The sequence below is a fragment of the Myxine glutinosa genome, chromosome 9, assembly GCF_964187855.1.
Source record: "Myxine glutinosa chromosome 9, kmMyxGlut1.1, whole genome shotgun sequence".
NCBI lineage: Eukaryota > Metazoa > Chordata > Myxini > Myxiniformes > Myxinidae > Myxine > Myxine glutinosa.
In genome coordinates, this window is record NC_136269.1 from 17916682 (window position 1) to 17937935 (window position 21254).

General features: G+C 44.1%; 1 protein-coding gene across 1 annotated transcript in view; it reads left to right on the forward strand.

Moving 5' to 3' along the window:
• ACTR10 (actin related protein 10) overlaps positions 1 to 21254 on the forward strand; it is a 60689-nt gene that overhangs the window by 30559 nt on the left and 8876 nt on the right. The window contains exons 5-10 of the mRNA XM_068129535.2: positions 1297 to 1404; positions 2276 to 2343; positions 4065 to 4144; positions 5270 to 5305; positions 13169 to 13248; positions 16217 to 16290. Coding sequence (XP_067985636.1) covers positions 1297 to 1404; positions 2276 to 2343; positions 4065 to 4144; positions 5270 to 5305; positions 13169 to 13248; positions 16217 to 16290 — 446 coding nt within the window. The remainder of the gene's footprint in view (positions 1 to 1296; positions 1405 to 2275; positions 2344 to 4064; positions 4145 to 5269; positions 5306 to 13168; positions 13249 to 16216; positions 16291 to 21254) is intronic.

Here is a 21254-nt window from a genome sequence, read left to right on the forward strand (position 1 = left end):
TTTCTAACCCACCGTGTATAATTATAAATGCTTCTTAAATGTAATTATACAGTGTTCTAAGGGGTCATTACAAAGGGTTCTAAAGTTGTCAGCATCTGTAAGTCCTGTAACTTGCATGGAATTGCATGCATACTGCCAAACTGTACCGCTTCCTCTGGACATAGGTGTGATTATTTATTTATTTGTTTATTTTTTTTGGTGAATTGAATTTTTTTGAATCCAATTCTTTAGTTTTTTTCTAAAGAGAACATCACTTGTCTGATAAAAGCGCGGTTGTATCAAAACGTGGTTTTATCAATGCGGGATGCCGTGGTACTCGGTCATCACTGCCAACAGTTATGAAGTGGCAGTTCTAGTTATTATTTATTTATTATTATATGGCATCAGGAAGGGCATCCGGCCATAAAAACATTGCCTCAAACAGGGAACCATGATTGTCATGGGGCCCGCTAGGCTAACCCCCGCTCTAGCTGGGAAAATGGCCTTAAAACGATATTTCATTCAGTCATTCATTCATTCAGTTCTAGTTATTATTATTATTATTATTATTATTATTATTATTATTATTATAGATTGTTTCTCAATTCATGATGCATTAATTTTAAGCGGTGTAATAAGGCAGGTGGCTTGAGAGATTAAGATTTATTTCAAAATAATATTGTTGAACATTTCTCTGGATATTTCTAATATATTCATGGTTGCCTTTCCTTCCACACTCAGAACCTGCTCCTCTCGTGACGGGCAATACAATCTGTAATTTTTCTTATTTTATCATAAATTTTTTGTTATTTTCTTTTGCCTCACAAATTGATCATCTGTTTGGAATAGACAGGAACTTCTAACCGAGTTGCACTTTCCATTGCCATGGCTAAGGTTAAATACCTACATCTACACCACGATAAGGATTGATTCCAAAGTTTATAAGCTGTGCCATGAAAAATATACAAGGGATGGAAGAGTGGAAAAATTCTGCTTTGTTATTTTAATGTAGAATCCCCTTTGGTTTTGCCACAGTTTCCCCTTTGGCTGTTGAACATGTACTGGATTCCCAGATGTGTGCTTGATGTTGATCAGTGGGGTTCAGCAGCACTGCCTTAATTTTTTTCCTTTTTTTAGCTCGAGTTGCCAAAAGTGATAAAACTAACTCATCTGAAAGGAATATCAAGAGTTAAAAGTAGAGGAGAGTTCCCAACCAATCAGATTGTTTGCTTTGACTGTAACATCCAACTTTCTTCCTGTAATGTCTGTATAAAGACCGGCTGAGCTGTTTAGTCATCCCTGATGTTTCTCTTCTAGGTACCTTCGGTCCTGTTTGCTCCGAGCCATTTAATGGGGGTTCTCACCTTGGGGGTAAATACAGCCCTCGTGATGGATTGTGGATATACGGAGACGTTGGTCCTTCCTGTATCCTTTTTTCTTTCTGTATAAAGCAGATCAAGCATCTCACAAAGACCATAGTTGTGGTATGCCTTTACGTGATGGTTGTCTTGTGGGCAAAAAGACAAGTAAAGTTTAATTTTGTGTATATTGAGATGTCAGATATCCTCGTTAATGAAGGTAGTTTTCTGTGTGTAAGGATTCCAGGTATCCTTGTGAATGAAAGGTTTACAGCACAGTTTTGTTGGTACAATAAAATGCCGATTTGCGTCGTTTCGATAGAATGTCGTTAACGCCTCATGGGACAATAGTCGATTTGAGTTGTGGTAGTCCGATTTAACGTTGATTTAAAAAATATCAAGCACAGGTACGTCATTTTAAAGTTGGCATTTTTAAGCACTCTTTTCTTAACACAAGATTTGTCTTCGTACAACCATTCTTATTTCCCCGGCGCTCTGATCGCACCGTCTCTCGGCACCCCGGTGGCGACTTCTCCCGAGTTCGCCAAGTGGCCCATTTGATTGCTCGATAGAAAATTTCTCAATTCCAGAATTCTTCAATATGTGGGCTGGGAATTCCTCAATTCCCAGCCCACAAGTTCTTTGAGCAGTCCGCCCGAGACACAAAGGCCTGCTTCTCCCTCCCTGTAATCTCTCCACTCTCAACCCACACCATTCGTGTTCTTTATTGATTTTTTTAAATTTTGGCTCTAACATGTACTTAATTGAAAGTTAAGTTAGGATGACCAAAATGTTTTCCTTGGCAACGCAACCCCACTGTCGTCCCCCCCCCTCCCCGTCCCCCCCATCGTATCGTAAACCAGTGAGAGTCATTCACCAAGGTGCCCAATGTGTGTGGATACACAGATGCTCTGTGTGATTTCCTGAATTTGTAACAGGTGTGCGAAGGTATTCCTGTGGTTGCTGCTTGGGAGGCGTTACCCCTTGGGGGTAAAGCTTTGCACAAGTAAGTGCTTCACTGTAAAGCACCTGATCTTGCGTTTTATTTTCTCCTTGCCTGTTGGTGTAACATGTAGTGTGTGCAACCTGTTTAAATTGTGGAACCTGTTTAAATTTGTTTGCATTGTTAATGTCTCGTCAATAGACTTAGCTTTTGTACCCTTGCTCATTTGGAGCATTAGACCACTTGGACCTTTTTCGATTACAAAAATATTACAAATAAATAATATCACCAATATTACCAATAAATTTGTACAAAAAAATGTTTGTATTACGATTGGTGTAAATCATGACAACACAGCAACTCAAGTTCAGTCAGGTCAACAATTGACTATATCCTTGATCTTCTTGATCTCACTGAACACAGACAGGTGAGTTTTAGCACGTGCTGCCTTTGCTTATCTCCACAAAGCATTAAATTCGGTGAATGGGGATGCCCTCTGGAGGATCCTCGGTCTTCGTGGGTTCCACCAAAGCTGATCGATATGATTTCCGAGATAAACTCTGGTACTGGGAGTGCTGTGAGTTGTGGTGATTCAATCTCTGACTTATCCCAGTTGTTGCTGAGTTCGTCAGGGGTGTGTACTGGCCTCCACACTTTTCAGTGTTTGTATGGACTGGATTATAGGGAAGATCTAACTGCGGTGCATCGTTTGGGAATGGCAAGATTCATGATCTCTGACCTTGATTTCGCAGATGATGCAGTCATATTTGCGGGGAGACTCGACATCCTTATGGGATCCCTCAAGGCGCTGATTGAGGAGTCACAGTCACTGAGATTATGGGTTTCATGGGTCAAGATTAAGATCCAGGCTTTCAATGAAATCTTGGATGTTGCCATCTTGTCAGTACCCGTTTGTGGCGAGGATGTGGAGGGCACAGATAAATTCATTTACCTCGGCAGTGTCTGTCTGGCTTTGATATTCATGTTTCCGCATGTTGAGCGAGAAGTCTATCGACGTCTGGGTCGGGTCTGGGGAGCCATGGATTCACTGGATCATGGGGCATGGTGCTGTCGGGACTTATGCAGGAAGACGAAAGTCGAAGTCTTTATGTCCTTGGTGCTTCTAGTCTTGCTCTACAAATGTGAAACTTGGACTTTGACCAAAGATCTGAGACAAAGACTTGACTCCTTTGGTACCAGGTATTTTTGGAGAATCCTTGGCTATTGCTGTTTGAACATTGTGTCTCATGAGCATTTGCTGAGAGAGACTCAGATGAGATTTGTTGCCTGCATAGTCTGTGAGCGTCAGCTGCGGCTGTATGGACATGTCGCTCGTTTTCTTAACACTGATCCTGCTCAACAGATTCCCTCAGCGAGGGAGCTTCATAAGTAGAGAGGGCCAATGGGACGACCAGGTGCCTCGTGGCCGTGGCAGGTTGATCAGTATTTCAAGGAGATTGGGGATGGTCAGACTGAGGCCTGTGGAGTATCGGCGGAAAGTGGACGTGGTGACCCGGCACAATCGGCACATGCTCCCATACCCAACCTGCCCTGAGCTAATGCCAGTAGACAGAATGCCCAGTTTAACATCCATCCGAGGGTTAGCACACACATTGGTGCCTCGCCCTGCCTATGAAACACCAACTTGTAATGTCCGGGGTGGGAATAAAACGCACACTAAGGTCAAGGGTATCCTGTCAAAATGAAATGGCAGAAATGTGAAACAATTTCACAAAGATCATGATTATGACTCCCTCCCTTAACCCCTCCTCACCCTTGTCCAGAGAACTCTCCTCACGACTACATGAGAGCTGCACGGTGGACACTGCCACATGTACTGCACAGAGTTTGCATTCCATCGAGTGTGAGTTTGTGTTTTAATTTGGTGTTTCTCACAACTTGCATTGTATGTTACAGAACCATCCCTTTAATTCCCTCTTTCACATCTGTTCATGTGACTAAAAATAAGTTGTTTTGATGGTTTAATCACCTGTTGTGTCCACGTTTTCACACGAGTTTGCTGTAATGACTGGCCTTTCGTGGCCTTGTACCATTGTAAGCAATATTCGTTAATGTGCGTTCTTTCCCGATTCTAATCTTCACCGATAGTCTTTGATTGTGGAATTTTATTTGAATGTTCCTTTTGCTGATGTGAATGTGATCGTCGTTTGATCGTTACCATTGTATTGGTTATTTATTTCTCACCATCTACGTAGCATGGTGTTGGTGACGTCACAAACACACAAGTCTGTTCTACTCCTCCCCCCCCACCCCCACCCCTCCTCCCCAAGCATTCATTCATTCCCCCTTACTTCATTCAAAATACCTGTGCAATCAAATTTATTCATCCATAAGACCTATGTTCCATCCATACCTGCAGTTTGGCAGATCGACGAATCCCTTCCGTACAAATTGAGCATATCAAATTGTCCACGAGGGTAATTTTGTGGATAAACCAGCAACACCTTTTCTTGCACTATTTTGGATTCTCCATCGTTGGTTGGTCGATATAGCATGCAGACAACCATTAGATGACGGTGGAAAATCTTTGCAAGATTTATTGGGAGCATTGTTGTAAATTTTGTGTTGTAATCCCTGGTGTTGGGCTAGCGGCTAGGGTGCCGGTTTAGGATACCAAGGATCCTGGGTTCGAATCCCGGTCGATCGCTGAATTAACGCCAGGGGGGTTGACTCAGCCTGTCATCCTTCCGAGGTCGGCTAATTGAGTACCAGTTCACTGGTAATTCCCTGTTTGTCGTTAAAGGCGGCAAAAAGGGTTGGCGTCAGGAAGGGCATCCGGCCGTAAAACATTGCTTCAAATAGGGGACCGAAAAACAACAACAACCACGGTTCCCGAAAAAGGCCAACCCCCGCTTTGCGGGGAAAAATGGCCTCTAAAGGTGGTTTTTTTTTTTATTGTTGTAAATTTTGATGGTCGGTTTTTTTGCCTTAAACATGATACGTGATGTTGGCCGATGTTATTTTTCAGCTTCACTGACGGAAAAGGTGATCGAGGACATAAAAGGTGAGTGACTGCATGTTCGAGGAGTTTCTGGCACTGGCACGGCATTTGAAGGCTTCTACTAATTGCTTCCACTGTGGATAACTTCTTGCTTCATGTGTGTTCCAATAATTCTTTGTTTCAGCATGGAAAATGTTTTGCATTTTATTGAATTGCTCAGGCCTTCAATCTTGATCTGTTTGACTTCTACACTAATTGCCTGCTTTGTATGTAAAAACACTGCTTACGTGCGATCATACATCTGTCTGTGAATAGTAGGCCAGATAATTGTATTCAAATGAACTTGTTTAGTGTATTTATTCTTAACTTATCAAAACCGATAAAAGGGGAACCCAAACGCTCAGACCACCTCAACGCTCGCTAATCTATCCCTTGATATGAATGAATGAATGATCGTTTTAAGGCCATTTTTTCCCCGCTATAGCGGGGGTTAGCCTTGCGGGCCCCATGACAATCGTGGTTCCCTGTTTGAGGCAATGTTTTTATGGCCGGATGCCCTTCCTGACCCAACAGGAACTTCCTGACCTTGATACCCAACAAAAATAGATATGACGTCTTTTTTCATTTTCTCATTTTTAAAGTGGGTACTTTTGCGATTAACAGTCAAAATCTTCTTTCTCACGATTAGCCGTGACGTTGCATCAGGAAGCCGACAGCCATATTCGTACTGTCTATGGGTTACATTGCACTACGATTTAACTCGAATGGTGAATAATTTTCAGATTTCGATATATGCCGGGTCGATGCGTCATTGGTGGTTGTAGTAACACAAACCGAGATGGTTTCATGCTACACCAATGGCCAAAAGATCCGAGGGTTGCCAGAAATTGGACGAGGTTTGTCTGAAATACCCGAGTGTGGATCAGGCCGACAAAATGTGCGCTGTTGTCTTCGGAATGTTTTACAGAGCACTGTTATGAAACAAGAAAGATGGCTAGATCTTGTGGTTATCCACCATGATTGAGAGGATACCAACCCGATGATTAAGCGGAAGAAGCAGCCGTCACTCGCAACTGTGACACCTTCTCTACCGAGCTACCAGAACATGAGCACGGGCGATTTGAGTGGTGAATCAAACACCTGTGTTGGCTTGCCGGTGACCGATCTCACCTCAGCACCACCCCACCCCCCTACCCCCTCCACTGTAGCGGGACCTCAACATGGACTGCACGACCACAGACACAAATGGCATCCTGGGACACTATGAAACGGGACAATCCTGCAACGTTCAGGACACAGAGTCAGCCTGCTACGGCGGGACAGTGTATTCATCGGCCATTTGGTCGGTGGTGTCCGAGTGTGCCTGGGCAGTGTCCGTGCTGTATTGTGTCCGTGCTGTGTCATGCCATATTTCTTCTCGAGTAATATAACAAATGCAATCAGTTATTACAAAAATTTCTGATAAATCATAAATTGAATGGAAAAACAAAACCTACCAATCTGTAGTGATTGATCATGTGACCTTCGTTTTCATCTGCACTACTGACACCGCCATCTTCACGAACACCATATTTGTCTGAATCGCCCACACACGGATCGAAACGATATGGCTCCATAATTCCCCCAAAAGTGTTTCCATCACTAGTTTTGTCTCCAATAGTTTTTTTCCAAATACCACTGATCAGTTTAAACATACTGCGAACCTTCAAAGTTGCGAATGATGGTGGAATGAGTATCGGAATTTGAACTCGAAATACAGTGTCCTCTATGTATTGCCACCATTTGAATCAAGGTGAGTTACAGTCTCGTGAAAAAGTAAGTACACCCCATGTAAAGTTTTGACTTTTTCAATATATTTCAACATACAGCTATTTGATCTTCATTTCAACAATATTGATAGATAAAGGTGAAATAATATAACAAATATCATGAAACATTTACATTTTGTAGCCCATTGTATAATTTAAATAAACATAAATGCAAATTTCGCATGTGGAAAAAGTAAGTACACCCCTACATTTATCACTACTTCAAATGCCTAAAATTAGAATCGGGTGCACCAGCTCAGGTGCAAATGATTAGAACATCGTTAGAGAGGATCTGATAGGAACCTGTCTTATTTAAACCTCAGACATTTAGTTTGGTTTGCTCTTTGTTGTTGAAGTGTGCGGCGTCACCATGCCTAGATCAAAAGAGCTCTCTGAGGCCTTCAGAAAGAAGGTTATAGATGCCTACGAGTCTGGGAAGGGATTGAAAAAGATGTCCAAACAATTTGAAATCAATTATTCGACTGTCTGGAAGATCATCTACAAGTGCAGAAGATTCCAAACAACTGCCAACTTGTTCAGGCCAGGACGCCCCAGCAAGTTCAGCCCAAGAGCTGACCGCAAGATGCTGAAAGAAGTCTCCAAGAACCCCAGAATGTCATCACGGGACTTACAGGTCGCTCTTTCCACTGTTGATGTCAAAGTGCACGAGTCTACCATCAGAAAGAGGCTGCACAAATTTGATCTGCATGGGAGGTGTGCCAGGAGGAAACCTTTGCTGTCCAGAAAGAACATCAGGGCAAGACTAAAGTTTGCCAATGAACACCTCGGCACAGACCAGCACTTCTGGAACAATGTGCTCTGGACAGATGAGTCAAAGGTAGAGCTATTTGGCCACAGTACCAGAAGACATGTTTGGCGAAAACCAAAGACAGCATTTGACCACAAGAACCCGATACCAACTGTAAAGCATGGTGGTGGAAATATTATGGTTTGGGGCAGCTTTGCTGCATCAGGGCCTGGGCAGCTCACCATCATAGAATCCACTATGAATTCTTCATTGTACCAGAGGGTGCTTGAGGGTAATGTGAGGCCATCTGTCTAAATGTTGAAGCTCAACCGAAGGTGGACCTAACGACCCTAAACATACAAAGTTAATCCACCAAGGAATGGCTGCAAAGAAAGAAATGGAGGGTTCTGGAATGGCCAAATCAAAGCCCTGATCTAAATCCCATCGAGATGTTGTGGGGGGATTTGAAACGAGCTGTGCATGCAAGAAACTCCTCAAACATCGCACAGCTGAAATAATTCTGCATGGAGGAGTGGGCAAAAATTTCTCCCAGTCAATGTCAGAGACTGGTAGACAGTTGTAAGAAACGTCCACTTGAGGTGGTTTCTGCCAAAGGGGGCAATACCACCTATTAGAGCCAAGGGTGTACTTACTTTTTCCACATGCGAAATTTGCATTTATGTTTATTTAAATTATACAATGGACTACAAAATGTCAATATTTCATGATATTTGTTATATTATATCACCTTTATCTATCAATATTGTTGAAATGAAGATCAAATAGCTGAATGTTGAAATATGTTGAAAAAGTCAAAACTTTACATGGGGTGTACTTACTTTTTCATTTGACTGTACATCACTGGCAAAATTAAAAGTCGTCATTGGCATCCCCACCGCGCGTGCCCAGCTCTGAATTAGTTAGATGGCGCTTTCTAAAACGGAGTCAGTGGAAGGATCATGACTCGTCATGCGAGCTTCAAAGTTCAAAACCACCTTGTCCTAGTACAATCAAAAGGTCGTTGAATAACACAAGCATGGATCGGCAAAATCCATGAAGACATGCGCTTCTTTTAATTGAGGGTAATGACTTGACTGAACTTGAGTTGCTGTGTGGTCATGATTTACACCAATCATAATACAAACATTTATTTTGCACAAATTGATTTGGAATATACGTGATATTATTTGTAATCTAAAAAGGTCCAAGTGGTCTAAATTGGTCTAAAGCTCTAAATGGTCAAGGGTCCAAGCTGGTCTAATGGGACTAAAGTGTCAAACCGATCTTTGGGGTCTTAAGGGTCTTCATGTTCTTTAATCGTCTGGGTCGTTGGGGTCCTCTGGGTCTTTGACGTCTTCTGGATCATCTGGGTCTTTAAGGGTCTGTTGGGTGTTCAGGGTCTTTTGGCTCCTATTAGGCTGTCAGGGTGTTTTTGGTATTTATGGCATTTTGTGTCTTCAGTGTCTTTTGGATATTCATGGTATTTTGGGCCCTCTGGGTCTTTAAGTGTCTTTTGGGCCATCAGGGTGTTTTTGGTCTTCATGGAATTTTGGGTTTTCAGTGTCTTTTGGATATTCATGGTATTTTGGGGCCTCTCGGTCTTTAAGTGTCTTTTGGGCCATCAGGGTGTTTTTGGTCTTCATGGCATTTTGGGTCTTCAGTGTCTTTTGGATATTCATGGTCTTTTCGGCCCTCTGAGTCTTAAAGTGTCTTTGAGATATTTAGGGTTTTCGGGTCTTTTGGGTTTTTGGGTTCTTTAAGGGTCTTTTAAGTGTTGGGGTCGTTTGGGTATTTTGTGTATTCGGGATTTTTTGGGTCTTCATGGTCTTTTGGGTCCTCTGGGTCCTTGAGGTTTTTTTGGGGTCTTTGGGGTCTTTGAGGGTATTTTGGGTATTTGGGGCCTTTTGGGTCTTTATGGTCTTTTGGTTCCTCTGGGCCCTTGAGGTCTTCTGGGGTATTTTGAGTCTTTGGGGTAGTTAAGGGTCTTTTGGATCTTCATGGTCGTTTGGTTCCTATGGGTCCTTTTTTGGGGGGGGGTCTTGTGGGTCTTTGGGGGTCTCCATGGTCTTTTGTGTCCCCGATGTCCTCTGTGACCTGGAGGGTCTTTTGAGTCTTTTGGGTCGCCGTCTTTGGGGTATTCGGAGTCTTTAAGGGTCAGTAGTAATAGAATATTCGTTCTGAGACAACCGCTCAACGGACACTCTTCGACGCTCATTGTCGCTCACTCACGTTTGCTCCCTTTCGAGCTTTTATCTCAGAACCACCATTCTGTGTGTCTGTGTGTGTATCTTTTTTTTTTTTGCCGAAATAGTAAGTTGCCTCTAGGTTCTTGGTTTAAATATATCATTGAGTAGAAAAGAAATGTAAAACCTCCTGTACGTTAGTTCTGGTTTGAGGACGAGTTGATGTCAGATACAGTAGAGATGGAAGACCAGACTAGAAGTTCGATGGCTGCTTGAAGGCCATGCCAGTTGGCCTGAGTGAAATGCTAGACTCATCAGCACTGAGGAGGCTCTCTGCGAACGGCCAGAGAGATGTCCACTTTAACAAGCACATGATCAGATGAACCAATTGGAGCAGAATAAGAACAGCAGACATTTGCAGGGAAGTTAGTCATAACCAAGTTTAGAAGAGATGATGTACCGTTGACTGATCCTTGTCGGGAGATTGACAGATTATCAGTCTCAGAGTCGCAGAAGTCCTTTGCTGAAGTGTCATGGCTGGTGTGAGAGGAACCCACACCCAGCGAGCTGGTATGATGACAGTTGAAGTCACCACATATGAGGAAGAGAGAGAGTTAGGATGAGTGGATAGAAGTTGGTCCATGTTGTCATACAGTAAGATGTAAATGGAGTCATCACTGTTTGGTGGACGGTACAGAACACATATGAACAAAAGGTGGGAGCGGAGGGGAACCCGTAGCCAACGGTACTCATGTGGTTTGGGAGGTGTAAGAGCAGCACACGGAGAGCGAGTTATTTTTCTGTACAGTGAAACTCCGCCATCAGGAAGAGGCTCAGGTGTATCATACCAAATCATATAATACCACGAATCATCGAAACGTTTTTGGGTTTTTTTGAAGTAATGTTTTTGTGAAAAAATCTTTTAAAGAAGTATTGAATCCTTCCAAATGAAAATGAATGACTCACAAATGCTTCAACTGGGTTTAGATAGGTCTGCATTATTTTTCTCGTATTGTAGTTCACTCGGCCTGCATTTTCTTGCACAATCGGTGAATACAAAATGAACCTTAAAACCTCTTGAGCGTTAGTATTGAACTCACCAACCGCCAAATGTTGCGTTAATGCTTAGACATTGCTCTGATTGGTAGGTGCACCACATATGACTCATCTAGCCGAGCCGGCCAGTGCAGGCACAGATCCCCGGCTTGGTACGGTGAGGTTTGGATACCATACGATTGGGTTAGGATGTGTAATTTAGTCACAAAAATAACCCTACCCTCTCCTCTTGTCAAGGATAAAGTGAAGCTTTTTTTGTATTGTGCATTAAACTAGCAGAGTATCTACCTGCCCTTCGGGCAACCTTGTTTCAAGTGTGCAACACGTTCCTCTGATACATTCTTGATTTGGGTGGTGTATAGGCAACAGACCGTGCCTCGATTGCTTCAGGAAATAAAACTAACCCGAGTTAGGTACATGAAGGAAGAAAGCGTGTACTGCTTATGTGCATATATATTACATCGTGCTTATGAACAGCTCAACTAATTCCAATTGCAGTGACCGACAGGATGACACCAGATGCCTGAAGCCGAAGGCCTATACGTACTGTCTCCTTCTCAAGGCCCATGACACTAATCAGCTCCAACCTTTCGATATTTGATGATCCTTTAACAGTTGCTGAGGTTGTTTTATACTGAACGGAAAACTTGAAGGGAGGGCATGGCGATTTTAAATTTGACACTTCCGAAGATGTCTTTGGTTCACGATGAAACCAAAATGGCGGATGTATGATTTTTTTTCTTTTCGGGTTACAATTGTGGGTGGTGTTAGGTCAGCCGTCCAACCAATGGGTATAGAGCAGACATACAAACACTGACTCCACATGTACATTATATACATTATATACAATTATCTGCAGACCTGGACAAAATCACAGAATGGTCAAACAAGTGGAACATGTCTTTCAATCCTGACAAATATCACACTTTCACTATGTCTCTCCGAAAAGACCGACTGGACAACCCTCCCAACTACTTTCTCAACAATCCTCTCCAAGAAGTTCTGTCGCTCAAGCTTTTGGGTCTCACTATCTGCCATGATCGTTCTTGGAAAAACCACATTTCCAAGCTGGCCTCCAAAGCCAGTCGCGGACTGGGCAGTGGGCATCCTCCATCGTGTGAAGTCCTTCCTTGGCACACCTGAGCTCCTCACCACATACAAGGCTCTCATCCGCAGCTCAATGGAATGCTGGTCCCCGCTCTGGGCCGAGTTGTCAGCTCCTGCCTCACACCTAGCTCGGCTTCACGCTGTTGAAACCAAAGCTTTCAGAATCATTGGAATCTCCTGCGATGAAGCTAACTCTGACGACCTTTCACTCACTCACCGCAGGCAGGTTGGTGGTCTTTCTGTCTTCTACCGACTCCTCTCCGGCCTTGCTCCCCCAGCTCTCTCTGTGCTTTGTCCCCCAAATATTCCTGCAGGTCGCAAAAGATCTGCCAGCAACCCTCTGATGGTTAAACGGCCAAAATCTAGGCTCTCTGCTCACCTTCACTCTTTCATTCCCCTTTTCTGGAAAAAACTCCCCCACTCCCTTCAATCCCACTCCTCCCTCCAGGTCTTTAAAACAGCTGTTCACCACCATGTCTTATCTTCCCCCATCCAAAACCTTGATCTTTTCTACCCCACCTAATTCACCCCAGATACACGTTTTTGAAATTCCAACTTCTTTCCTGGAAGTCCTTGCAGTGTCCATATGTTTTATACCTCTCCCACCTCCCCCCAAGCCCTCTTCCTCCCACAGTTCTCTCGATGTCCCTCCTCTGAAATGTTGTATTTCTGTCCTTCCCCCTCTCTCCCCATCTTGTCTACCGCTCCCCTTATTTTGTGTTTTATGTGTCAGTTTGACTTTTTGTCTGATTAATGTTAGCTCTTTCACGAGCCTCGATCCTGTGTTCAAAAAAAAAGAAAAAAAGAAATACCACACCTGTGTCTATACTGTGGTGATTTGAGATGCCAGTTAAATGTACATTTTAGCCTATTTTTACAAATCAAATGTTTTGGATTCATTTCGATTTTTAGGTTAATGTGGTTGTGGTGTGTCCTATTTTGTTTTAAAGTGGGCCATTGTTTATGTTTAATTATATCATGGACTTTTGTAAAGACCTTAACTTTGTGCATCTGTTTGTGACAGTGAGGACGTGCTTTGTGTCAGATCATAACCGTGGCCACAAGCTGCAGGCTTCACGATTTCCGACAGAAACTACATCAGAGGTACGGTTTTCCTCACTGGAAAAACAGGCGGGCCACATTTATTATTCTTCAGCATTCGTTTTGGCTCCTGGTAGTTTTCTATTTTGTGTCATCCCAAGTTAACATGAAGAAAAAGACATGAAATGTCATAGCCCCCGTGATTTTAGTAATTTTGCTGTACTGAGTTAAAAGCCGCCAGGAGTTAAAGGCTGCCAGGAGTTAAAGGCTGCCAGGAGTTAAAGGCTGCCAGTTGGCCATCTTTGGTCGGATTACAAAACAAAATCTTCCACATATGTATACTCTCATGTATTGTCTTTGTGCTCAGTTTGAACAAAATTGGACCATGCATTGTTCAAGAAATGGGGACACGTTTAAGTAACAAAATGGCTGCCAGGCGGCCATCTTGGATCTGCTCTTGAAAAAAGATGGCGTACATACACTACATGGCCAAAAGTATGTGGACACCCGAACATCACACCCTCATGTGCTCGTCAAACATCTCATTCCAAAAACATGGGCATTAATATGGAGTTGTTGTCCTCCCTCCCCCCCACCCCCCTCTTTGCTATTATAACAGCCTCCACTCTTCTGGGAAGGCTTTCCACTACATGTTGGAACATTGCTGCGGGGATTTGCTTCCATTCAGCCACAAGAGCATTAGTGAGGTTGGGCACTGATGCTGGGCGATTAGGCCTGGCTTGCCATCGGCGTTCCAATTCATCCCAAAGGTGTTCGATGGGTTGAGGTCAGGGCTCTGTGCAGGCCAGTCAAGTTCTTCCACACCGATCTCTACAAGCCATTTCTGTATGGACTTCGCTTTGTGCACGGGGGCATTGTAATGCTGAAACAGGAAAGGGCCTTTCCCAAACTGTTGCCCCAAAGTTGGAAGCACACAATTGTCTAGAATATCATTCTATGTTGTAGCGTTAAGATTTCCCTTCACTGGAACTAATGGGCCTAGCCCGAACCATGAAAAACACCCCTAGACAGATTTGTCCGTCAGACTGCCAGATGGTGAAGCATGATTCATCACTCCAGGGAACACTTTTCCACTGCTCCAGAATCCAATGGCGGCGAGCTTTACACCACGCCAGCCGACGCTTGGCATTGCGCATGGTTATCTTAGGATTGTGTGCGGCTGCTCGGCCATGGAAAACTATTTCATGAAGCTCCCGATGAACAGTTGTTGTGCTGACGTTGCTTACAGAGGTGTTTTGGAACTCGGTAGTGAGTGTTGCAACCGAGGACAGACTATTTTTACGCGCTACGCGCTTCAGCACTTGACGGTCCCGTTCTGTGAGCTTGTGTGGCCTACCACTTTGCGGCTGAGCTGTTGTTGCTTCTCGACGTTTCCACTTCACAATAACAGCACTTGCATTTGAGCGGGGCAGCATTAGCACGGCAGAAATTTGACGAACTGACTTTTTGGAAAGGTGGCATCCAATGACGGTGCCACGTTGAAAGTCACTGAGCTCTTCAGTACGGCCCATTCTACTTCCAATGTTTGTCTATGGAGATTGCATGGCTGTGTGCTTGATTATATATACCTGTCAGCAATGGGTGTTGCTGAAACAGCCGAATCCACTAATTATAAGGGGTGTCCACATACTTTTGGACATGTAGTGTAAGCCATCATTCATTATCTGTGTGAAGAGTTTGATCAACAACAACAGGAATTTTAAGGCCATTTTCCCTGCAAGAGTGGGGGTTAGCCTTGCGGTCCCCATGACAATCTTCTCCATTTTGCCCTATTTTCTGTTCGGTAAATTTGATCGTTTGGTCAAATTTGATCGTTTCTGTTCGGTAAAATTAAGTTTGATCAACATCGGTAAATGTGTCACGGCTAATCGTGAAGAAGATGTCGCCTTTTAATTGCAAAATTTCCTACTTTTAAAATCGGAAATTAGGGAAAGACACATCCATATCTATTTTGAGGGGCAGCAAGGGATAGATTAGCATTTACGTGGTCTGATCGTTTGGGTTCCCCTTTAGAAATGCATTATATCTGCTCATCTGTATCCAGATGTCACTCGCTTTGTGGGCACGACTTGTCCCTTTATTTTCTCTCGGGCACTGAAAAGTGTCAGCGTTGATGAAATAAAATCTTATTAATCCATTCAGCTACGGAATCGCTCTAATTATTTTGCCATGTCTCGACGACAGAGACGGCGAAGTCGAGCACGATGCTATTATTGTACCGTATTCATCACGATGCTATTACTTTGAGGATGAAGAAAGATGTGTCATCCTCCAGCTTGAGATAAAAAATGTACAAAATTTCTAACATCACCTTCCCTGATGGATTACATTCCCATTGTCCTTATTAAAGGGGACCGAAAAAGGGGACCGAAAAACAACAACAACCACGGTTCCCGAAAAAGGCCAACCCCCGCTTTGCGGGGGAAAATGGCCTCTAAAGGTGTTTTTTGGTTTTTTTTGTCCTTATTAAACATTCAATCTAATATTAAATCCCCAGAGCCCAAATATCCTCTAAATGTATTTTAAAGGTAAAACGGATTTAATGTAAGTTTCCAGGTTCGGTTTTGTGAAATCGGAGTGTTGAAAGGTCTGCGGTAACTGTTTCATATCCTTTACTTTCTCGTCATCGAATTAACAACTCGCAAGCGATTCGATTTCCCCTTACTGCCCTCCCCCTCTGGCTTTGTCCCCGTTAAACCCATGCTTACTATGTGTCACATATTCATGGTAGAACAACTTGGCCATATATTTTAAGTGTGAACCTGAAAGCCGTACTTGTACATTAAATGAAATATTTAATTATATTTCAATTCCCCATGAAGCTGGGGGGTTGAAGTATGGGATGCAATTGGGGCTCCTTTAATATCTCAATGCAATGAAGCATTTGCTTGAGATGTTCAGGAGTACGTGAAAATGTGAACCTGATCCTCAATGTGTTTCTTTATTAATTAAACATTTGGTGTTTATTATGATCACATGCTCATTTTGATTTCTATTCACCTGTTTCCAGCGCCCAAAGCCCCCTCCTGGTGTTCAGTATCCAATCGACGGTGCTCACATTTTGCACATCAAAGGAGAAATCAGGTAAATGATGTTTAAATTTTGTTACAATTTATTGATGTAAAAGTTCGTTTTGTGCCACATGCAATAAATATCTTGACATGACCTTGCAGAGTGACCTTTTGCACGTTTCTTGGTTTCTCTAAGGCTGTGTCTTCACAACAATGTCGAGGGTTCACTCTATGACGATTACACGTGTGATCACATCCATCGGCCGTGCAGTTTTGCTCAGCCTCAGCACTTGGTTAAACCAAAGAGGGATTTGCAAAAAAAAAGAAAAGAAAAAAAGTATATGTATGTATGTATGTATATATATATATATATATATATATATATATATATATATATATATATATATATATATATATATATATATATATATACGTATATATATGTATATATATGTATATATATATATGTGTGTATATATATATATATATATATATATATATATATATATATATATATATATATATATAAATAAATAAAATTGTATATAGGACCAGCCTCATCCCCATCGCCTCATCCTCATCCTTTGAACACCTGGCTTTTAAACTCTCTGGTCGCACGCAGTCAGTCATGGCTGTCGTCTACCGCCCTCCCAAACCACACCCATTATTCCTGTCTGACTTCTCCTACTTTCTGACCCAGCTATGTTCCCTCTCCCCCTCAATCCTCCTCCTTGGTGATTTCAATATCCACGTGGACTCCACTGACTCCACAATAACCACTGACTTCACTGATTTACTCACCTGCTTTAACCTCACTCAACATGTCGACTTTCCTATGCATATCCGTGGTCACATTTTGGACCTTGTCTGCTCCACTGGATTAATTTTGCACCATCTCTCTGGCTCCGACCTCACCCTCTCTGACCACTTAGCCATCACTATGACCATCAACATCCCCACCCCAACACCAAGACATTATCGCACTATCAACTTCCGTAAGCTAAACGCTCTTTCACCTACCTCATTCTCATCCACCCTCTCTGAAAAAATGTCCACTTCTCCCTTCATTGACCTCCACACCCCTTCCGACCTCACTGACTACTACAACCACACTCTCTCCTCCTGCCTTGACCAGCTTGCGCCTGTAAAAACCAAAACAGTTTCTTTCACCCATTCTGCTCCCTGGTTTACCCCTGAACTCCGCCTGATGAAAACTCGTGCTCGCCAACATGAAAGACTCCGCAATAAAACAGGTCTCACAGTTCACTCCCAAGTCTACAAGGACCACCTACAACACTACAAAGATGCCCTCTCCCACGCCCGCTCCGCCTACTATCAAATTATCCACTCTGGCTCCGGAAACCCAAAAGCACTCTTCTCGACAATAAACAAACTCCTCCGCCCCCTGGACACCACCACCCAGTCATTCACAGTAGACAACTGCATCTCCTTCCTTTCTTTCTTCCAACGCAAAATTGACAACATCTACAACAGCTTGACCACCGCCGCACCCGCTCCCCCTCCAACCACCTGCCCCCCCTTATCCTGCCTTCCCCTGTCTCAATTCTCCCCGGTCTCCCCATCTGACCTCTCTGAACTCCTCATAGGAATGAAAACTGCCACCTGCACTCTTGACCCCATCCCCTCCAGCTTTGTCAAGGCCTCCCTCCCTGCTCTCTCTCCACTTATCATTGCAACAATAAACTCCTCCCTGTCTACAGGCATCGTCCCACCATCCCTCAAAATTGCTGCTGTTACCCCCATTCTAAAAAAACCTGGTCTAAACCCTGACACCCTAAACAACTTCAGACCCATCTCCAACCTACCCTTTCTGTCGAAAGTTTTGGAACGTGCTGTAGCCACTCAACTCAAACATCACCTCTCTGCCAATAACCTGTATGAAACATTCCAATCCGGATTCCGCTCCAACCACAGTACTGAAACTGCTCTCCTCAAAATCACCAACCACCTTCTCCTCTCCTCTGACGCTGGCAACCTCAACATTCTCGTCCTCCTCGACCTCAGCGCTGCCTTTGACACCATTGATCACACCATCCTCCTCACCCGACTTGAATCCACCTTTAACGTTACCGGCACTGCCCTCTCTTGGATTAAATCATACCTCTCTGACAGACGCCATTTCTTCTCCATCAATAACTGCAAATCCCCCACTGCTCCCCTCCCCCAAGGTGTCCCCCAAGGTTCAGTTCTTGGCCCCCTCCTCTTCATCCTTTACCTGTCCCCCCTCGGTCACTTAATCCGCCGTCATGGTCTCCAATTCCACTGCTTCGCCGATGACATCCAGCTTTTCATCTCCACCAAGTCCATCTCCACCGACACCCACTCTATCCTGACAAACTGTATCTCTGAAATAAAATCCTGGCTTCAAATCAACTTCCTCAAACTTAACTGTGATAAATCTGAAATAATCATCATTGGCCCAAAAACGCTCACAAAATCCACCCATAATTTTGCCCTCAACATCGACGGTATCCCAGTATCCACCTCCCTTCTCATCCGGAATCTTGGCGTCATCTTTGACCAAACCCTCTCCTTCGACAAATACACTAAACAGATCACAAAGACAGCCTTCTTTCACCTGAAAAACATCGCCCGTCTCCGTCCATCCCTCTCCTCCACGGCTGCAGAAACCCTCATCCACACCTTCATCACCTCCCGTCTGGACTACTGCAATAGCCTCCTCTATGGTTCACCCTCAACAATCACCAATAAACTCCAATACATTCAGAACTCTGCTGCCCGTCTACTCACCCATTCCCGGACCCGTGACCGCATCACCCCCGTCCTTTACAAGCTTCACTGGCTCCCCATCTCCCAGAGAATCCAGTACAAAATCCTCCTCTTGACCTACAAAGCCCTCCATAACCTGGCCCCATCCTACCTGGCTGACCTCCTCTCCAGACACACTCCCACCCGCAACCTCCGCTCTGCCGGTACCAACCTCCTGACCCCCCCCCCCATCCGGACCAAATTCAGATCCTGGGGGGACAGGGCCTTCTCCATCGCTGCTCCCACCCTCTGGAACTCACTACCTCACACCATCAGAGACTCCTCCTCACTCACCACATTCAAAACATCACTCAAGACCCACCTGTTCAGCACTGCATTCAACATTCAACCCACAGCATTTAACCCCTGACTATCACTTCTCCTTCTCCCTCCTTTTGCTTTAAATATTTCCCTATTGATTCTTGTCTTTTTGCAATTGTTGTTTTCATGTTTTGTTATGCATTATGTTTTGCACTCTGTCAAAGCGCCTTTGGGCTTCATGAAAAGCGCTATACAAAATAAATGAATTATTATTATTATTATATATATCTATCTTCCCGTTGGACCTGTCAAGCACTTAGAGCCACGGTTTTGTCTTTGTGGTGTCACAGGACTGTGACTCTTCTACCTCCGTTGAACAGAACAAATATATATATAAACATGTCTTGTAAATTTGCCCTTTCCTGCAGATCTATTGTCATTGAATACATCTATAGTACTTTAGTGCCTCCTGAAGTGCCGTGATTGAAACCCCGCGACTTGCAAGATTAGGTCTTTTTTTTTTCCCCTCAATTGTATTGAACCGCGCAGACGATGCACACCTTTGATCGCTTTTCTCTTCCTCTACCAGGTGGTAATTACTGAATCGACTCGTAATGTTGATGATTTGGACAACTTTATTGTCTTGTCATTCCAAGTGCTCTGGAGTTATCCTACCCTCGCCAGAGGAGAGGCTATAGTGTTTGAGTCCGTTTTTTGGGTTTGTTTGTCCCAGTGTGTCCCGGTGTGTCCGGGTGTACCCACTGTGTACCCCGGTTTAGAATAGGTACACCGTATCCCTGCTTGTCGTAAGAGGCGACTAAAAGGGTTGGCGTCAGGAAGGGCATCCGGCCATAAAAACATTGCCTCAAAAAGAGAACCATGACAATTACAACTACATATGGGCAGGGTACAGCCTGAAGTACCCCGTGGGGGACCCCACTCCCTCTCGTCAAAACTCAAGGTGGGGAACCCGATCGAAGCAAGGGTGGAAATGACTTCATTTATGACAACGAAACGTCTGATGCCCGACGTGGAGATCGGTTTCTGAGGTTTGGGCCATGGAATGTAGGGACAATGACAGGGAGATCAGGAGAAGTGGTGGAAGTATTGGTCAGAAGAAGAGTGGACATATGTTGTGTGCAGGAGACGAGATGGAAGGGAAGTGGTGTGAGAATGGTGAAGGGTAGGCAGGGACAGAAATACAAGTTTGCGTGGCAAGGGTGCCCGGAGGGCGTGAATGGTGTTGGTGTCCTGTTTTCTGAGGAGTTTGTAGACAGTGTGGTGAGTGTGACTAAAGTGGGTGATAGGTTGATGATGGTGAAAATGATGATTGGAAAGCTCTTGGTGAACGTCATCTCGGGATATGCTCCGCAGGTTGGTCGGAGCGATGAAGAGAAGGACAAGTTCTGGTGTGCAATAGAGAAGCTGATGGAAAACGTGAAAGATAAGGAAGTTGTTGTGGTAGGAGGAGACCTAAATGGACATGTGGGAAGGAGTATGGACGGTTTTGAGGGAGTTCATGGGGGTTACGGATATGGTGTGAGAAATGGAGAAGGTGAAAGGATTTTGGAGTTTGCTGATGGAGCTGATTTGTAATACTCTGTTCCAGAAAGAGGATAATAAGCTTGTTACATACGCGTCAGGTGGGTCGACGACAACCGTTGACTACCTGCTGGTGCGTAGGCGAGAGAGGGGGCACCTCTGGCACACAAAGGTGATCCCGGGAGAGGAGGCTGCTTCACAGCACCACTTGGTTGTCTGCGACATTATAGACCAGGAGCCCAGAAGGTGTATTCAAGTGAAAAGCGCCGAAGCAACTGACCACGTGGGTTGAAAGGGTTCTACCCCCACATCACAAAAATGCATTGCTGCCGGGTCAGGGCCGGTGCCTTCCCGCCCAAATCGCCCAAAATCGGGACGCCGTTACCGAAAATCCTATTTTCATCAATATCTGGAAAACGATACATGGCAGTATCACAAATCTGG